This window comes from Ixodes scapularis, unplaced genomic scaffold (assembly GCF_016920785.2).
Source record: "Ixodes scapularis isolate PalLabHiFi unplaced genomic scaffold, ASM1692078v2 PGA_scaffold9__187_contigs__length_104089568, whole genome shotgun sequence".
Lineage (NCBI taxonomy): Eukaryota > Metazoa > Arthropoda > Arachnida > Ixodida > Ixodidae > Ixodes > Ixodes scapularis.
The window spans coordinates 52413382-52431063 of NW_024609884.1; the positions used below are offsets into that span (position 1 = coordinate 52413382).

The window sequence follows — 17682 nt, forward strand, 5'->3', positions numbered from 1 at the left end:
TACGAAATTAAAAATGCAGACATGTTTCGCTGGATACTGCACACACTTTTTAGTACATTGTTTAACGTAAAGAAATATGCATGTAAAATATTTTGTCAAAGAAAGCAATATAAAATAAACACGAAGGATATGATCGAAGCGAATGCCATGGCGACACAGTAGACGGCAAAAGCAGACGACGCCTTGCGCGGAAGTCGATCACAGCGCTAGTCCTAATGCGGTGGCTGCACTTTCTGGCCGAATCGATCGCTCGCGAACTTTTGTCGACCACATTTTTAAGTCGAAGTTTCAGGGTTCAACTGGTTTGAACCAGGTCAACGAATCTTCGGACCTTTATCCCATACCAGTCGAAAATTGACTTCCGGTAATGCATTTCTATGGGAAAAAGTGAGTGCATTTTCTCTCTGCGCTCGATCATAAGAGCAAATATCCCGAATAATTCATACGTACTAGGTAGCTTAGAACATTTCTCAGTCAGGCCGACGAAATAATAGGTCAGTTACGGTGTTTTCCTTTCAAATTCATCGCATTAAAAACGGCGCTAAAACAGCTTCGTACGTGTATTTATGTGCACTGTCGGACACTGTTAGCGCGAACACGACGTCAGAGCTTTTCAGCGTGGGGGATATACGTGCCAAACGAACGAAGAACATCTGGAAATTAAGAAAGACGGCAAGAACTCTCAAGAACGCACATTGCACTCGCTAAACACATTCACACGGCGTCGGTTCTTGGTCGGTATCCATGCGCGCGAAGGCAGAGACACGGCACTTCGGCGTGCCAAGGAAGCTTTGAACACGCCGCCAGCCCTTCCTTTCTACGCGTTGTGCCTTTTTCCTGCGACACTGCACTTTCGTAAAATTTTCCACGTGTTCACAACGGCAAGTCTCAACAATACACAGAGTCTCAAAAAACTTCCTCGGCGAATGACGACGAACGAGTAGAAAACGTGTCTACAGCACGCTGGAAAACCGCAACGAAAGGCTAGCAAAACGGGAAATCGTATCCCAGCGGGGTTGCGTCCGGTGGCTTCACTTGCGGGAGTGGCAAGCGCGATCCAGCAATTGTCATTGAGATCAGTGATAATAACTGTATGGTTGCTGTCTGCTTCAATTTGCGTCAGCACACTAGCGCCACTTGAACCTCTAGCGTACATTATAATAACTCTATGCTTTAGCCCCTTTAACCAGATTCGACCGATTCGACTTTGGATGGATAGATGAATGTTACTGGCTTATACCCTTTGTAGCGGGCGGTAGGTTGCGCCACCTAACCTAAGTCTAAGAATTAGTTGTGGACAGTGTGGCCAGACCTTAATGCAAGCATGTCTAGGTTCGGAAAAAAAATTTATGCTAAGGGTATTTTAATTTTATAAACTGTTGCAATTAAAATAAACTAATTCTAATCACTGAATAAGTTCATAACTTAATTTTTTTTTTGGTACTGCATTACCTGAAATAACCAATCAGTGCTGCCCTGAATTCATCCCTTAGCCATCACCATCGAATCCGAAGCCAACTGGCCAGCCTGTCGCGCATGCGCAAAGCAGTCGAACTTCAGCCGAACCTTTGTCGAACTTTGTACAAGAAGGTTGAAAAAGTCGAACCTCGTCGAATTCGAACCGTTGTTGAACCTTTAGCGATCTAGCGTATCTGGCAGATTCTGAAACTTTGAATATGTAGATATGATATATATGAATACTTATTTATCGTTAATACCAATTGATATTTATCTTAAAACCAAACCAATATAATATGGTAAGCTCAGAGCTATGAACAAAAAGTGTACAGAGGACGCTAGTCACAACCTAAATCTTATAAGAACGCATGCATTTGTCGGTCCAGTACCCTATAAGCCTACCTTTATTAAATGTTTTCGTTTTCTTGATTTGTTCGGTGTTGCAGTGGTTGCAGCGATCTCCTTTTAAGTCTTTTTTTACCGGTACTCCGGATCGAGAATGACAAGAGTTTACACAATAAGAAGTCGCATGGGTGTTCTAGGACCAGATAGGAACGTAGTGTAATCGATTTGACAACACTGACCGCCTTCGTAGTTAATCCTTACGTCCGAACTCGCTCGGGAAAGCTAGTTGCGTTCTGTAGTGAGCAGCATCGGCTGGTTCATGGCGATTGTATACTGGACGAAGGCGTGTGAAACAGCAAAGGGACCACAAAAAAATTCACCGGGTTCCTTAAGGCAAGCTCCTCGTTCTAAAAGTTCCGAAAATAGCGTAACGCCCATGAGCGGCCAAGGTTCAGTCGTCCCCGGGTTAACTCATTGGAGTCCCTCAAAGAGTGAGCGTTCTCTTTTGCTGGCTATTCCATAGACTATGTTCGAGCAAGACGCAGCCCCGTGAACTTCGGACACACTGTGCGATCACTCGTAAGTACGGTGGTGCAACGTCGAGTTACATTTCTGGTTCAGTGGCGCGGGACTCGCTTGTGATCCGACTGAACCATGTTGGCTTGGGCCCGCGAAGACGCGCTAGAGATCTTATCTCGCATGTGTAGTGGCGGCTGGGCCACATTCTTGTGCCAAATATAGCCACTTGATCGTATGCATTTTCCTTCTACATATCTACGTGGTGCTCATGACCGCCATGTATTTCAGCTGAGGAAGAATGAACGTGTGAACCAAATTTTACGTAAAATTCGGAGAAAAAGTGCGCGCTGTCATAGTTACGTGAAAAACAACAGGTGAACACCTCTCATTCTAGTCTTGGGCTAAAATGAGCACTCGTATTCATTGAACTAGGCTGCTTAGATATGATGATGGTGTGGTGAACGTATGTGTTAGCTAAGTATGCCTTGCAACGTTTCGAGTTTCTATATTTTGCATTTGACTCACCTTTCCCCGCTTGAGGCAGTCCTGGTGTTGTTTCACACATTCTTGTGAATATGGTCATGTTCCCATGCTTAAGGTGTAGTGCATTGCACTTGGTCACACCAATTTACCTTTTGTCGGCCTGGACAGCTTGATATATTACTATTATCCGTATTGTGCTTGAAGTTATTGTGCTAACAACAAAGAAGGCCATAGTAATGTGAAAGGTCTAATTTCAAACTATATGAAGACATACACCAAACACACTTCCACCCACGTTGCCTTGTTATCGACTCGCTGCTCGAGAAAGCTTCATATCGGCTGCTCTGATAACGACTCCTCTGACTGTTCCCAACAGGCTGCAGATACCATACTACATTCACCTCTAAGCTGACAAGACGATAGAAGCTACATGCTTGTTGATTGGACCAGCTGTCTGTCAATCTTTTGCCATGTGATCATGCTTCTACCCTTGCCCCTGCGCAGGGTCAGGCAATGAAAGGCAGGCGTTTGATTGGTCCAATGAGAGCACAACTTCCAACACCCTGTCAGCTTGTGCATGAGCAGGATACACAGCCATATTTTTTCAACTCCCTAGTCTCTGTTTTGGTGGTGTGCACCGCTCCAAGCAGGCTCTTAAGGATCCATAGTTTTAGAAAGAACTGGTGCCACCTGGTGGAACACGTGGTTTCATGATTCCCAGGATGAAGCAATGCGTGCATTGCGGAGGAGAGGGAAGAAGTGTCTTAGAACAAACTTGGGAGCAAAAAGATAAGCCACAATAGACACAAATGAGACTGGAGAAGCCCAATCCAGGTCACCGCAGCTCAGAGGAGCCAGCAGGATCTAGCTTCCTTGAGAGGGAGTGCCCAGACTTGCTTGAGAACGTGCTCACATATTTTCATATCAGAATCTCCTGAACTGGCGATTTCCAAAAATGGTTCATTGCTTGTAATGAGTTGTGTACAGAGGTCAGCCTTTGGGCTGACCCAGAAATTCTGGTGCTTAAAAGATTGCATGTTTTGTTAACTATGCCCTGCTACACATTTGAAGAACTGTTTTTGATACTTGTGGATCATATTTTAAAACTTGGTTAACCCCTTTTATTGGTTGTTTCTTAAAAATTGGGAATTGCCTATCAGGAAGTTGTCTGGTAGTTTCCTAAAAAAATGTAGAACTTAATGATGAATGCATCAGAAAACTTGTTAGTGTGTTCATCTCATAATAATTTTATGTTTTAGGCTTTTAAAATTATGTTACAGGTTGAATCATACTGTATACTACGAGACACTGTTAGCATGAACATGACATTGGCACTTTTTTCAAATTTTAATTACATGTTGCTGTTGAGCGCAAAACTTTACCACTGAAGTTTGGGCTCCATATAAGAGCATTAAACAATAATGCAGAGTGCAAGTTTGTCTCATTCTTTTGCAGGAGTTGTGGTGATGTCAGAACGCCGAGCTCTGATTGGCTCTGATTAAAGGATAGTACGTAGACCTCAAGGCAGTTTGCTTGGAGGTCTACCCCCTATCCTTCAATCAGAACCATCCTTCAATCAGAATTTTCTGATTCTGATTCAGAAGAATCAGAATCAGAAAATCAGAATCGGCATGTTGATGTCACCACAACCCCTGTAAAAGACGCAGACAAACTTGTGCTCCGCATAGTAGTTCTTACGTCAGCCTTTTATCTTTAGGAGAAAACTTTAGATAACTGGCAACTGCTCCTTTGTGCTGCATCCCACTCTGTACAGTGTAAACTGTGAGCAGGATGATAGTCTGAAACCATGATGTACTGATAACTGAGTTGACCAAGTTCATTGTCGGATTCTGGTTTGAGGAGATGGAATTGGTAACATATTGTTCCAGATGAAAACCATGGAATCATGTTCCTTGAAGAGTGGCATTGGATTGATTCCACACTTTGCATTATCTAGAAATGCAGCTAGGGCTATGGCTTCAGATATGCACATGCGTAAGGATTAAATGTGAAGCCCTTCTATTTAGCACCCGGCCAGCATTCTCACAAATACTATGGTGGGAGGACAACATATTTCAAACTTCCTAGACAAACATTGACAGAATAGCTGCATCTAAGGTATTGAGGTTGTCCTTTGTCCAGCCATACATGTTCAAGAAAAGTAGGGTGGTAGCAAATAATGAAGAGCTTAATACAAATATATTGCTTGCAGCTGTCTGAATAATATCTTGTGTGTACAACTAAATTCATGATGGGAGCCTGCCCATAGCAGAAGTCAAATCAAGCAGACATTTTTTAACTTTCTGCATAGAACACTTTAAACATATAGAAAGTTCCAGCATTATAATTCACATGTGAAACTAAGCCAGATGTATGGAGAAAAACCAAATATGGATACATTGATTGTTGGGCATGTTTTATTACTTCATGGTTGTTAGAGGAGCTAGGACAGCAAATATGCTCTCCCACAAAGCACAACACTTGACTGAGGCAATGTCTCAGATATTTCCAGTTCATGTAAAGTGTGCACAGAATAGTATAATATTACTGACACAGGTGACTAGCTTGATCAACATATACTGGTACCTACATTTTCCTGGTCGCACTTTACAACGATGGCAGATTGGCAGTAGCGCATCATTATTTGGTAGAATGAGAAAACATGCCCCGGTATACTGGTATCTTACATGCACCAGCGTTTTTCTTCATTATGCCAGACTGAGGAAACCCACTTCGCTAATTATTACTAGTGGGAGAGACCAAATATTCAGTTTTTGTCAGGAATGCACTCGCATAACTCTAGAGGCAGTGCCAAGGTTTTCAACTTGACACTGTTAGTGTGGCTTTCATCCAGGTAATGAGGAAATAGTATATCATATATTAATTGCAATACTGCGAGAAGAAACCGTTTTGAGCATCTTGAAATATGTGTGCATGTCGCAATAAAAACTTTGTAGATGGGCAGGTTTGCATGGTGGTTAGTGGCGCCAGAGTCTGTCTGAACTAAACATAGCTAGCAGCACATTTTTTAGGGCGGGCAAGACAACCATGCTTAATGAACATGATTGTGCAAATTAACTGCCTTGCGAAACTTTCTGGTCCCAAAGACTCCGAGGCAGCGGTGCCAGGATGTGGCGGTCGGCACCCGACAGCCTCCGTAGCCTGCTGTCCAAGTACCAACAGGATGGCCTTTTCCACCAAGAATCAGCCCGGAAGGCCGAGAAGCGCCACCATTTAGAGGAAATAGCCAAGCGCTTTGTCTGCGAGCTTCCCCATGGCAGCAAGTTTGTCTGCCCTCCTGTGGAAGCCTTGCTGCGCCAGGCTCTGGAGGAGGCTGCCCCAGATACCTTCGACCCTCTCCAGGCAGCGGCCGCCTTTGCTGCCCTCGAGGACTATGCCATCAACCTGCTGGTGCAGCCGTGGCGTGGCGAGGTGCAGCAAGTCAAGGTGAGGTCACCACTGGTACATGGCCCAGCCGTCGGGAGACAGATAGCGGCTCCTGATGGCGGGGAGCCGCTATCCGTATCCCTCCTTTTGTTCAAAGTGGCTATCAAGTAAAAGCAGGCAGAGGGAAACAAACCAGTTGATTCTTTTCTCCCTCACGAGATTATGTTACGGCGATGTCGTGGTGGCATGTTCAGTGCCGCCAGTGGATATTAGCTGCAAGAGTGGTCCTTTTTTTCTTTTTTTTCTAATTCTGAGAGTCTATGGCCCTGGGGAAGGTGTCTTTATTCCATTTCCATACTAATTATCTGTCTTCGAGAAATAATCCTGACTTTCTAGATCTCACAAAGCAGGCTTCCTCATGACTATCGTTTCTGGGAGGAAAACTAGTCCAACGAGAAGGAAAAGTTCAAGTCTGATCAATACTTTTGTTTTGCAAGCCCTAGCAAGTGTAACCAAAAGTATATTTCTTTTTCATGCTTTATGAATGTGAGGTGTCTATTGCCAACTAATTAAGTAAAGTAAAAAAAAATGCTTTGTTTAACTATTACAGTGGCACTAAATGCCATAAAGTGTTCCAGGGGATCTCACAGGTACTCCTCCTTTAGCTTGTCATCTGCAGTGGCATAGCCTGATGTTTTGTGTGGTGATTTCAGCCTGTTGCAAGGAAACTTGTCAGTGCATTCAGTAACTGTAACGTAACACTTGAGAGTGTACCTGAGAGTATGCTGTGGAAAAATGAAGAAAATTTCAAGTTGAATGAAAAGACAACAGTAGGAGAATGTCTCAAATTCTGCTAATTTCATTTATTTCACTTTTTTTTTTTTGTCTATCCTCGACCTATACCTCCAACAGTAGTAGAATACAATGGCCCAAAGGAAATACCGTATTTACTCGAGTAATAGCCGCACTATTTATGAACAAGGCCCGTGCGTCTACTTTCCCACAGAACACATATACAACCAATCATTGCGTTGCGCATAAATAACATAGCGAATAACCAGATCGAGAATATGATTCTCCATACAAATTCAATCTTCAAAGATGGTATCTTGGCGCAAAGACGTTATCTCTGTCCTGTAAACAGCTGGAATCATGCTGTCGAACGCGGTGATTGGCAATCTGCGTGCTCCGCGGAAAAGCGAACCCTCAGGCTTTCTTCATAAACAGTGCGGCTATTACACAAGTAAATACGGTACAGAAATAAGGACTATGTATAAGATTGTCCGTTGCTTTAATATTAGCAGAAATTTATCTCGGCACCTTGGATAACACAGTAAACAGACAGTTTATAGACCAAGATTCCTCAAATGGCTGCCTAATAAGAAGGTATGTAGATTTTTTTATTTTTTTATTTATTACCTACATTGCCTTGAAGGGCATTACAGTACAATTTCTAATTGTAATGCCCTTCGGCATTACAATTAAAAATTTAATGCTGAAGGACATTACATTTTTAATTGCTCGGTTCATGAAAAGCAGTCACGGGGTTAAGAAATGTTGGTGAAATCAGTAGCTCCGGAACTTAAATTTACTGTCGAACAGCCGGAGGAAGTGTCCTTGCAGTTTCTAGATTTGTGCGTGCATGTCGAAGAAGGTCTTTGCTGATATCACGGAATGGAAAAGGCAAAACCGGTGTTAAGTAGGAATAGTTTGGTTGGCAAGTCGGTGAAAGCGGGAGTTGTCAAATCTTTAATATTGAAAGCAATGCAGAAATTGTGCACCCATTGGGTAAGTCATGTAGTAAAGAGAGAATGGAGGAGGCTAGTAGGTGCTGGGTATGAACAAGATTTCATTACAAGAAACTAGAACTGCAGTACAGGGTTCGAAGTAAAGGTGATAAAGAACCAAGAAGAAAAGTATTAGTGATCCCATACTTCCATCAGATTTCACATAATCTGAAAGCTTGTGCCAAAAAGTTTGGAATTGACATGATGTTCAGTGCTGATTTCAAACTGAACCGCCTAACACTGTTTCGGTCCAGTAAAAAGGTATGTCAAGAGGCCCATTGGGAGAGGTCTGTTCCCTGTAGAGATGTAGTTTATGAGATCCTGCTTGCATATGGCATTAAGTACATGGGGCAAACCTTGACATGCGTATTGGTAGGGTTCCATGTTTTGTGGGTTTGTTTTTCTTCAAATTTAAAAATGTTTTGCAGGGTATTTTTTTTTTTTAGAACCTGTGTTTTTTTGTGTTTATTTTCGACGTGACCCAAGTAAAATACGTCATCCCGGTACCGACAACAGGAGACGGGCCGGGGGCAAGGGATGTTTTTCTCAACAAAAAATAAAAATGGCAACCTCAAGGGCAGGTAGTACAGGCTGTGTTCAGGGTCACAAAAACAATGCTGCAGATTTCTTTCCCGAAAACTGGGCAAATAAATCTGCAGCAGTGTTACGTTTCTAGCTCTCCTAGAGGTTCTGTGTTCCTGTATTGTTTGTGGGGGGTGCCCCTGTGTTTATCAATAATTTTTGATTAAGTTGTGCTAGCCCACTTTCTGTTTTTCACCATTTATCTTTTTTTTTTGGGTGGGCGCCCTTACAAGGGATTTTTGGGGATTTTTACTGTAGCTGAGTTTGAGACATCCTTCTACTATTGTTTTTCGTTTTGACTTGAAAGTTTCTTCATTTTTCCGCACCACAGTTTCGGGTTACATCATGATTAATTATCATCAGCTCGCCTGCATGTTCATTGTTTTTTTTCGTATTCAGTAAAATGTGCCTCTTCTTAAAACACTTTGAAATCTTATATTACAGAGCTGACCTATCCACGTGAAACATAATTTTGTTGTGTAGAGTCAAGTCTAATTTTTATTGGTAAAGTTCTAGCATCCCAAACTTCTCCTCCCACTTGCACCAGTGTCTCACTAGCCATATGAATTTTATCTATTAAGGAATTTTATATGTAACCTTTGCTAATAAATTTATATGCTGCCGTTCCATTGCAGGGTTGGGCGAAGTGCAGTGCATAAACTAATTTGAAATTGATACCTTCTTCATTCAAATGTGAAGTAACGTGCCAGTACCATAAATACTGTGATTTCTATTGAGATTGCATTTAATTCTTGCCATTGGATCCAGGTCCTTTTTCACCAGTTCTGGCTAATATGAACAGACGTCATTTTATATATGAATATACTTTTCTTCTTCATCAAGTTCCCCAACTCAGAGTCCCCTCTAAACAATGTTTAGAGGGGACTCTATATATTGTGACCTTAGACATTGGAGGTTTTCAAATAAATCCGCATTGACGGAAATTTAACCGGCAAGTGTTTTTCGGATTTCTTCGGTTTTGTCCAAAAGCGCCGAGTCCTAATCACATCCAACCAAAATCTCAAAATGAGACATCACCTTACGACTGTACTGAGATGCCACCGAACTACAAGCTCTCTGGTAATCCGTCCAAATGGTTTTAGTGCTTCGCGACAATCGGGAAACTGTACACCATTCCATTGCAGCCTATGGGCGAAAGATTTTCGTGCCACAGTGGGGTGACATTTGGAGGGCTAAGTATTGCTCAGAGTCATTCACCGGTAAACCGACAAGCTTTCAAGTTGATTGTGCTTCATGATTCAGTGCCTCATAAATTTCTAATATTGGATGACGTAAAAAGGAGGTGGGCACTTCGTCATTTTAGGATGGGTTTCACACGTGTCGGTTCGTACCAGGACGGGTAAGAAGCACGCCAACTCAAACACTTGCCCGCACGTTCGAAATGAGCCAGACGAGTTTGGGCACAAAAGGGAGGGACGGGAGCTCTGGGACAACCTTTGACAGGCTGAAGACTCTTGTAAATACAAGAACTGGACGTGCGAGTGGTGTCCTTCCCGAGTAGACTCTTGCTCTGGAGTCTGCTGGGTAGACAGCGGTCTTGTTTCTGGCAGCTGTACAGCGGGTACTACAAGCACACGGTGGAGAGGCAGCTGAAGAACGGCAGGGTGATTCTCCAGCTGATGGGCTACGAGAAGAAGGAAGAGGAGGTACTGCAGTTGGCCCGTGTCGTGGACCCTGCTACTCTGAGCGAGCTGGCCCTGGACTGCCTGATTGCCTCTGCGGAGTGCCGGGTGGGTTTCCCCAATACTCTCAAGCAGAGATTGTTTTCCTTTTCAACCCCCTCCCTCCCTCCCTTTCTCTCCCCCCCCATTTCGAAAGCCATTATTGAGAAATGAATATTTCTTGCCGAAATATTACAGGAGGGTCATTTGGAAAATGTGTACTTTTGGCGGGCATTTACCCTCTTTTCTCGTGTTTTAGCATACGACCCTTCCCCTTGTCAGTTATTCTTTTCTAGACTTTGCATCTTTCTAGACATTGGGTTCTTTCGATTTTTACTGATTCCGAAAAAATGACCTGGAGATACATAGCCAGCTAGTTCTCTGTGTATCTTGGTGAAAGACCAAAATGAGGATTCATATTTTAAAATGTGTTTGACCCTTTACAAATATTTCTTTTCTTTCTTATAGCAGGACAACTTACGTGTTTGGTAAACGTTCACATAACTGTTAGTATACCTTGTCTTAATAAAGTGTCCCATAAATATTACTCAACAAAGATGGCTTCAGCATGTGCAATAACAAGGAAACAAAATAAAAGGAACAGTAATATTTTTTTTTCAAGCTGTTTTTTTTTGTTTTTCAATTAGCAGTGTGTTTATGTTTTGTCTAACGGGCCTGGAGGTATTTATATATGTTATTTTGAACACGAAAGCCCCCACCACAAGGGTCTATAAAAAGTTCCAAAACTACCGGGCAGACCCAATGCCATATTGGCCCCTTTAAGGAACTGCGTAAATCGGTATCTTAACATATTGTGCTGACTTACACAGAGGTGCCCAAAGATGAAGCATTATGTATACAGTAAAACCTCGTTATAACAAAATGGGATATGACAAACTAATGGATATAACAAAGCAATCATAATTCCCATTGCTTGTTAATAGTGGGAAGAAATGGACATTGGCTATAACAAACTAATGGTTATAATGAAATAATTACGATCGCTTCTTCAACTTTGTTATAACGAGGTTTTACTGTATAAAAATTTCAAATAATAAACATATTATTATTAGCTGGGTAACAGGTAAAAAAATTAGGAATACTCTTTTTCCTATCTATAGCATCCATCTGCAAATAATGCACGTCTGATAAGTACAATAGTCGGCAAATGGCGGAAGCAGTCTCTTCACCAAACGCATGCAATCTTTAGGGTCAAAAACAGCACTAACTTTTTCTTTTTAGTGTTAGTTATCAATGCATTATTTTGTTAGTACAAATAAAAAAAATTGAATGGACTCAAAACTAACAAAAACAATGGTTTGCGAGTTATTTCGGCTATGCGGATACGCTTTGTGGACCACTGCCGCCATCTGCCGGCTGTTACACAAGTCACGTGCATGTTGCCTAAAGACTGACATCACGGGTAGGGAAAAATTATTTTTAAGTTTTAGTCTTTACTTTGATAAGTTTTTCTTTGAAAATTTTATACAAAAATTCACCAACTATGGCATCTCTGTAGTAGATTGTAGTGCGATATGTTAAAAAAAAATGTATGCAGTCTCTTGAAAGGGCTAACATGCCATCCAGTGCGCCCAGTACTTAAACTATTGCAGCGAGATACTGCGGGTATACTCAATTTCAAGAGTTCTGTGCAGCATTACGGAGGGGATGGGCAAGAGCATATGGTTCTAGATGGTGTTTTCTTGCGCATGCACTCGTGCAAACAAAACATATTGAAAACCTATGCTTGCGCACCTCTGCCTTTAATAGCACCGAGCACACCTAGATAATGGTGAAAATGAAACACCTGTGTCATAGCAATATTTCTTGTAGGTTTTGGCAACAATCATGGATGGACTCAAGGAATGTGGCATACCCATGACATGGAAAGAGTTGTACCGATTTCGGCGCGAGTGTAGCTGCAACCCCGAGGACTCTGTGCGAACCCTTATTCAGCGCCAGAAACACAGAACCACTAAGCAAATGGCCGTCCCAGAGCTTTCTGCAATGGAGCCTCTGTTCCAATGGCACCACTTACCTGCTGAAGAAGTGGATAGAACAGGCTGGCTCGTTCAAATGCCCACCAATGGCACGTGGCCTACATCTAGCCACTGGGACACATACCTTGAACCCCCGCTATCACACAGTGCAGACTCTCAAAGGCCGTTAGCCAACAGCCGTTCTCCTGCTGGAATGCGAGGGACTAAGCACAGCGACGACTTGCTCATGGGAACTGCGGATGGCTCCTGCTCGAGAGACACATTTCGACCGCTCGTAGGCAGCTACGGTATGCCTTTGTGGCCAGACCACCCCAATGCTGGCGGCCACGATACAGGTGTCCCAAGACTGCCCGACCACCTACGCTATGATGGGGGGCGCTCGGGAGAACACTACTCTCAGTCGGTGCGCCGTGGGCCAAGCCCCAAGGCACGCCAGTCTGAGATATCCCACGCTGCGAGCAAGGAACCGGTAGACTTGATCTCGCAAGGCATGCACGCCCTCTCATTGGGCTCTGGCTTGATCGGGCAGGAAAGGGATGCTGGCAGCTTCATAGTACAAGAGCCGGTTGTGTTAAAAGCAGTGCCATCGTGCGACCCCGGCCCCAAGGACACTCTGGATGCCACGACGGTCGTGGAGGCGGCAGCTCAGTACCTACATGCCCAGGCTGCAGCAGCCATTGGGGAGGCGTCGCATGACACGCAAGTGTGGTCGTGCGGGGCATGCACCTTCCTCAACGCACCCGAGCGCGACGTCTGCGAGATGTGCAGCAAGAGCAGGCACACTGGCCCCGAGATGACACCTCTCCTGTCTGGAGGAAAGCAGTGTCCCGTCTGCACGCTTGTCAACGACCGCCAGGCAAAGTCCTGCAGTGTGTGTAGCACCTCTCTCAAAGACTCGCCCACATACATTTGATGTTCTGTGGCAGCTTCGTAGGTATGCTCTAACTAAGGAAATGTGCGGTCTTTCTAGGTGTGCACGATTGTACTGGCGTAGCTAATATCTATGGATTAGCAAGTAGACCTCTGTTACGGGTTCCACTTTATGAGGGGTATGCAAGTTTTACTGCTGCGCATTGTTGTGGAGCAAGGTCAGTCGACATCTTGTTGATTTGGTGCCCTAGCTCTATCCAAGTAGTTGCACTGGTGTGCATTCGAGGGAACCGTGCCTGGAACGATCCGAGACTGAGGGACGTGTAGTGACCACCCACCCCCAGATACACTAGAGGAAGCCAAAAAGTATTAGCTTGCCAGCTCCCGGTGTCCGAAATGAACAAGAAAAAGAGGGTATAGTTATAATCAAGGTGCCATTTTTTTTGCTTTGCCCTTCAATCTGAAGCAGCTCTTGATTTTGTAAGGGTGCGTGAGGGCATTCTCTACATTTCATGAAAGCATACTGTATCCCAGAAGTCACCTTAAGAAATGCCACACTTTTTTGCCAAGTATGCCAAGCAAACACACCGTATCTTGAGCCAGCCTAATTCACAGAAACTTCCCACTTTTTTTCCTATTATTGCTAAACTTAGTTTGTAGCAATGCTAGGTATTATAATTTAATTTAGCCCATAAATGATCACTTACACTGAGCCTGTTCCAAATGAATTAACTTGCAGAGGTTCAAGAGATCATCACATTGCAATTGACTCTATGATGCATTCTCTTTGTAAAATTAATTCAGTATCTTCTTGTGAAACTTTTTCATATTGAAATTATAAGGTCTAGCAAAGAAACATGGTGAAACCATATTTTTCTTAGGATGTTTTATATGTGCAGGGTTCTTACATTTTTAAGATGTGTAATGTGTGTGGCAATCCTGTGTGTTTGTGCATCATTTTGTTTAATTTATAGTGTGCTCCAAGCCTGACAAAGCACTTTTGTGATATGGAATCCAGATAGGAACAGATTAATATCATACTTTTGTGTATATGTCAACTGTGTAAGTAGCAGTAATTGGACCGGTCATGGTGAGTGTGGTCCACAAGTTTTTGTGGAAACTTGTTTACTTCCGGACTGGCGGCTCGAACTGCTTTTGGAAAGCTTCCAAAGCGCATGAAGCCTTCGGCAAATGAGCTTTTACAGGGAGGTCAATTCATTAGAATCATCTTATGACAATCTATGTCTTAGATGAGAATTATTTATTGAACAAACAGACTGTGTTCTCGTCTTGCCCATTAGTTCAAAACTTGGGTCTTGGCTTTTATGTTATGCTGCTGAGGGTTCTGTTGGATGCGAGACCTATTGTAATCGGTTGATTAGTTTGCATTTTACATTTGACTCGTTGGAGGCCCACTAATTGTGCATCACAGTGGCACTCTCAAAACGGGCTGAGGATTCGTTTATATAATGGACGATACTGAAGAAGCATAATTTTCCCAAGTTGCTCGATTTTAAGGTACATGTCACAAGGTGCAGTCTCCAAATATACTTCATCAATTAAAAAAAAAAACGGCGAACTCATGATTGTTTACCTTTACAAAAACCCCAAAACTGAGGACAAGAAAAAAAAAAAAGAGGACGGCACACTTGGAAGTTTTGAACACAGCTCGTTCATAGCAGTAACCCTGTCAAAGCTGCAGGTGCGAGTATGTCACTTTATCCAGCGTCTCATTTACACAAGAGCATGTGTAAATGAAAAACTAGATAGTCACATGCTCATGCTAGCTGCTTTGACAGCATTGTGCATGTGTATGAAATTGAGTAAAGACTTAAAATTTGACAGAATGTGGCCTTTTATATACCAGATGTTTGTAGAAACAACCAAAATTTTACCGTAATAATTGCAAGTCACACGTGCAATTGGCACTTTGTTGGCAGCTTGGCCTACCAGAAAATGTGTTGCATTCAGGATAGCTAAGTAACTTGAATATTAAAACCAAGGCTATTGTTAGAACAAAAAATGCAGATATTGCTTAGTTTTTTTGTTTGTTTTTTTTGTTTTAACTATAAAGAGCATTATAAAGCTATGAATAAATTAAAATCAAAAATCTTCAGAGCATATGCTCTGTTTTCTTGTACAAAAAAAAAAGAAAAAAAGTGCAACTTAGAGGTGTGGGCAGTTTGGCTTCATACCAGGTGCACCTCTGCTCCAATGGCCATGCCCCCCTGGCCAAAGCACTGTTCTCCCTTAACGAGTCCCCGCAACTTGTCTTTCTTCCGCTCGGCGCTGTGCTACTTTATGCTTTAACCGTGGGGAGCAGAGCCATTGAAATGGAAATGTGGCCAATATGAAGCGATGTTTCTGTAAATGCCATTATTGTAGCACTGTGCATGCGCATGCTACTTGCCTTCCAACAAACCGGTCATGGAGCACGAGCAATGTCCTTGTCTCACGTGGGCAAGCGTGTGCCTGGGTGAAACAGCGTGCGGGCCAATACAAAATGTGTGTGTCACTTGTGCTGGGCTTTGTGATTTTTCAGTGCCCTCCTACTTTGCAGAGCCCCCTCGGCACACGTGCCTGTGTCCCGGGCAATGTCAAAAATCAATTTCCTCGGCTTAGGGGAGCGCCCCTCGGGTTTTCATATGGTTAGTGCTGTATTTAGAAATTGTTTGTTTTTAAATAACTTGTTTGTCTAATAAACAAACAAACAAACCAGTATGGTTGCTTCAATTTTTAATAGTAAATGTTCTTGTCGGAATTAATTTATCAGTAGTAAATAACACAATCATTCCATAGTTGAAAATGCAACTCCTTTCTCTCATTCCTCACTTGTATTTAGCCCAAGAAAGCATATCAGGAGAAAAAGAATTCGCCACTAAAGGACGGTGGAAGTTACATGCTGGTTGAACCAGTCAACCATCCGTCTCACCAAATGATCACACACAGCGCATACTCTCGCTCAGAGGGCAGTGAAGGGCAGGAAATTGATTGGTCCGGTGAGCATGTAACATCCACTGCCCTGTTAATGGTGAACAAAGTGTAGGGTGTGTTGTGAAATGGGGGGGGGAAAGGGGGCCTAATGCAAATGACAAACCAAGGTGAGGGGTGGAGTTTCTAAACTGCTTTTCAGTGCAAATATCGAGACGTTTAAAGTTCTTTTAGCTCAATACCTCCCTTCCGAATTGCCAGGAAGTTTTTTTTTTTTAAATATGGGTTAGTGGGCACTGGGCAACCCACAGTTTCTGCACTTGCAGTGAATGCTGCAGTGGGCCTTAGATGTCTCTGGTCTGGAAACGGTTCTATTAAGCAGATTTCCTTTTTCTGAGGCAAAGTGAACCACCGTAGATATGTTCGCATAAGTGGTGCAGAAAGTCAAGCGGTCAATGTAAAGATGCCACTTGCAGGCAAGGCGTTGCAAGTGCAGACCTAGAATATGGATCCAAAGATTTAGTACAAAGCTGAAAGATCACGCATGATGTAACAAGCCCTTACCGTACCCTTGGCAAGGGCAAGGCAAGTAGTATCCATGCCTTGCAAGCTTCCCATTTTGTATATCTACAAAGTTTTTGCATTTCCCCTCAAAATTGCACCTGTGCATCCCCAGAGTCGCAGGTGACAATTGCATCGTGTTCCTTGGCATGGTAGTGAGCAACTGGACACTGCCCAAGTGGTATAATGAATGTCACGAGAAGGTGAGCAGGAAGCAAAAAGTCCTGAAAGTACCTTCAATAGAAATTCAAGATACATGTACTTTTTTTCATTATGAAAGGCTAGAGAGAAGTATTTCAAGAAATGACTGGATGCTTCCAACCAGAAACAGTGATGCCCACACACACGAGGTATGCTCGTTTGTACCACTCCTCGGGCAAAGTGGGTGTGCAAGACTGCCGCACGATTTTCAAGCACCACTAGCTCTGTTGACCTGAAATTAACTTTCTCTCTGAAGATGGGCGTGCTGATATCTAGCATGCAAATATGATCAGTGATGATATTCGGGAGACCAAGTAAATTTAAAATAAGCTTAAAATAACAAAAAGATACTCCAAAATATTTTTGCCTTGGGGGATTGGGGGGGGGGGGGGGGGGGGGGAGGGGGGAGGCGGGCGAGGTGGGGGAGGTAGGGAAGGGGGGGGGGGGCAAAAAATAACATTTTTGAACTATGATTTTCTAAGGCTTGACACATCGTCAGAACTTTTATTAACACGGGATATTCAGCATAATTTATCAATATTCTTTGTTTTCTCTTCGCACCAACTCGCAGCTCATTTTTAGCTAGTAGTTACTCTTTTTAGGAAACTCACAAGATGGGAAAAACTTTCGGTTACACTTCAGCAGTTTCTGAAGACAATACCAAGTTTATGTATGCCACTCCATTTATAGGAATATGCTTAAGACCCAGGGAAGGCTAAAACACTTGGGGACAAAAATAAAGGTTAGAAATTGCACTTTCAAGTTTGGCATACCTATAATACCCTTTTTTCCTTCCTCTTCCTACTACAGCGAAGTGTGAAAACAAGAGTTCATCCCTTTTGCAAGTGTTTCCCTTTGACAAAAGTACCATCACAA

At 43.0% G+C, this 17682-nt stretch overlaps 1 protein-coding gene across 3 annotated transcripts; it reads left to right on the forward strand.

Moving 5' to 3' along the window:
• The first annotated feature begins 1861 nt into the window (after positions 1-1861).
• Positions 1862-15828, forward strand: LOC8043040. Of its 3 annotated transcripts, none has more exons than XM_029981022.3 (4): positions 1862-2382; positions 5913-6252; positions 10133-10312; positions 12077-15828. In XM_029981022.3, exons 2-4 carry the CDS (start codon positions 5935-5937, stop codon positions 13154-13156), a joined length of 1578 nt encoding a protein of 525 aa, XP_029836882.2. In that variant the 5' UTR covers positions 1862-2382; positions 5913-5934; the 3' UTR covers positions 13157-15828. The 3 variants fall into 3 exon arrangements, with proteins under 3 accessions (XP_029836882.2, XP_042143147.1, XP_040359143.1); XM_042287213.1 differs by lacking the exon at positions 1862-2382 and adding an exon at positions 4465-4677; XM_040503209.2 differs by lacking the exon at positions 1862-2382 and having other exon boundaries at positions 4707-6252.
• Positions 15829-17682: the final 1854 nt, after the last annotated feature.

What these genes read in the sequence shown, in the direction of transcription:
- LOC8043040 (XM_029981022.3), top strand. Translation starts at nt 5,935, where the DNA reads ATGTGGCGGTCGGCACCCGACAGCCTCCGTAGCCTGCTGTCCAAGTAC. An exon ending in GCGAGGTGCAGCAAGTCAAG is followed by an intron (nt 6,253 to 10,132) that starts GTGAGGTCACCA and finishes TGTTTCTGGCAG; the next exon opens with CTGTACAGCGGGTACTACAA. An exon ending in TTGCCTCTGCGGAGTGCCGG is followed by an intron (nt 10,313 to 12,076) that starts GTGGGTTTCCCC and finishes TATTTCTTGTAG; the next exon opens with GTTTTGGCAACAATCATGGA.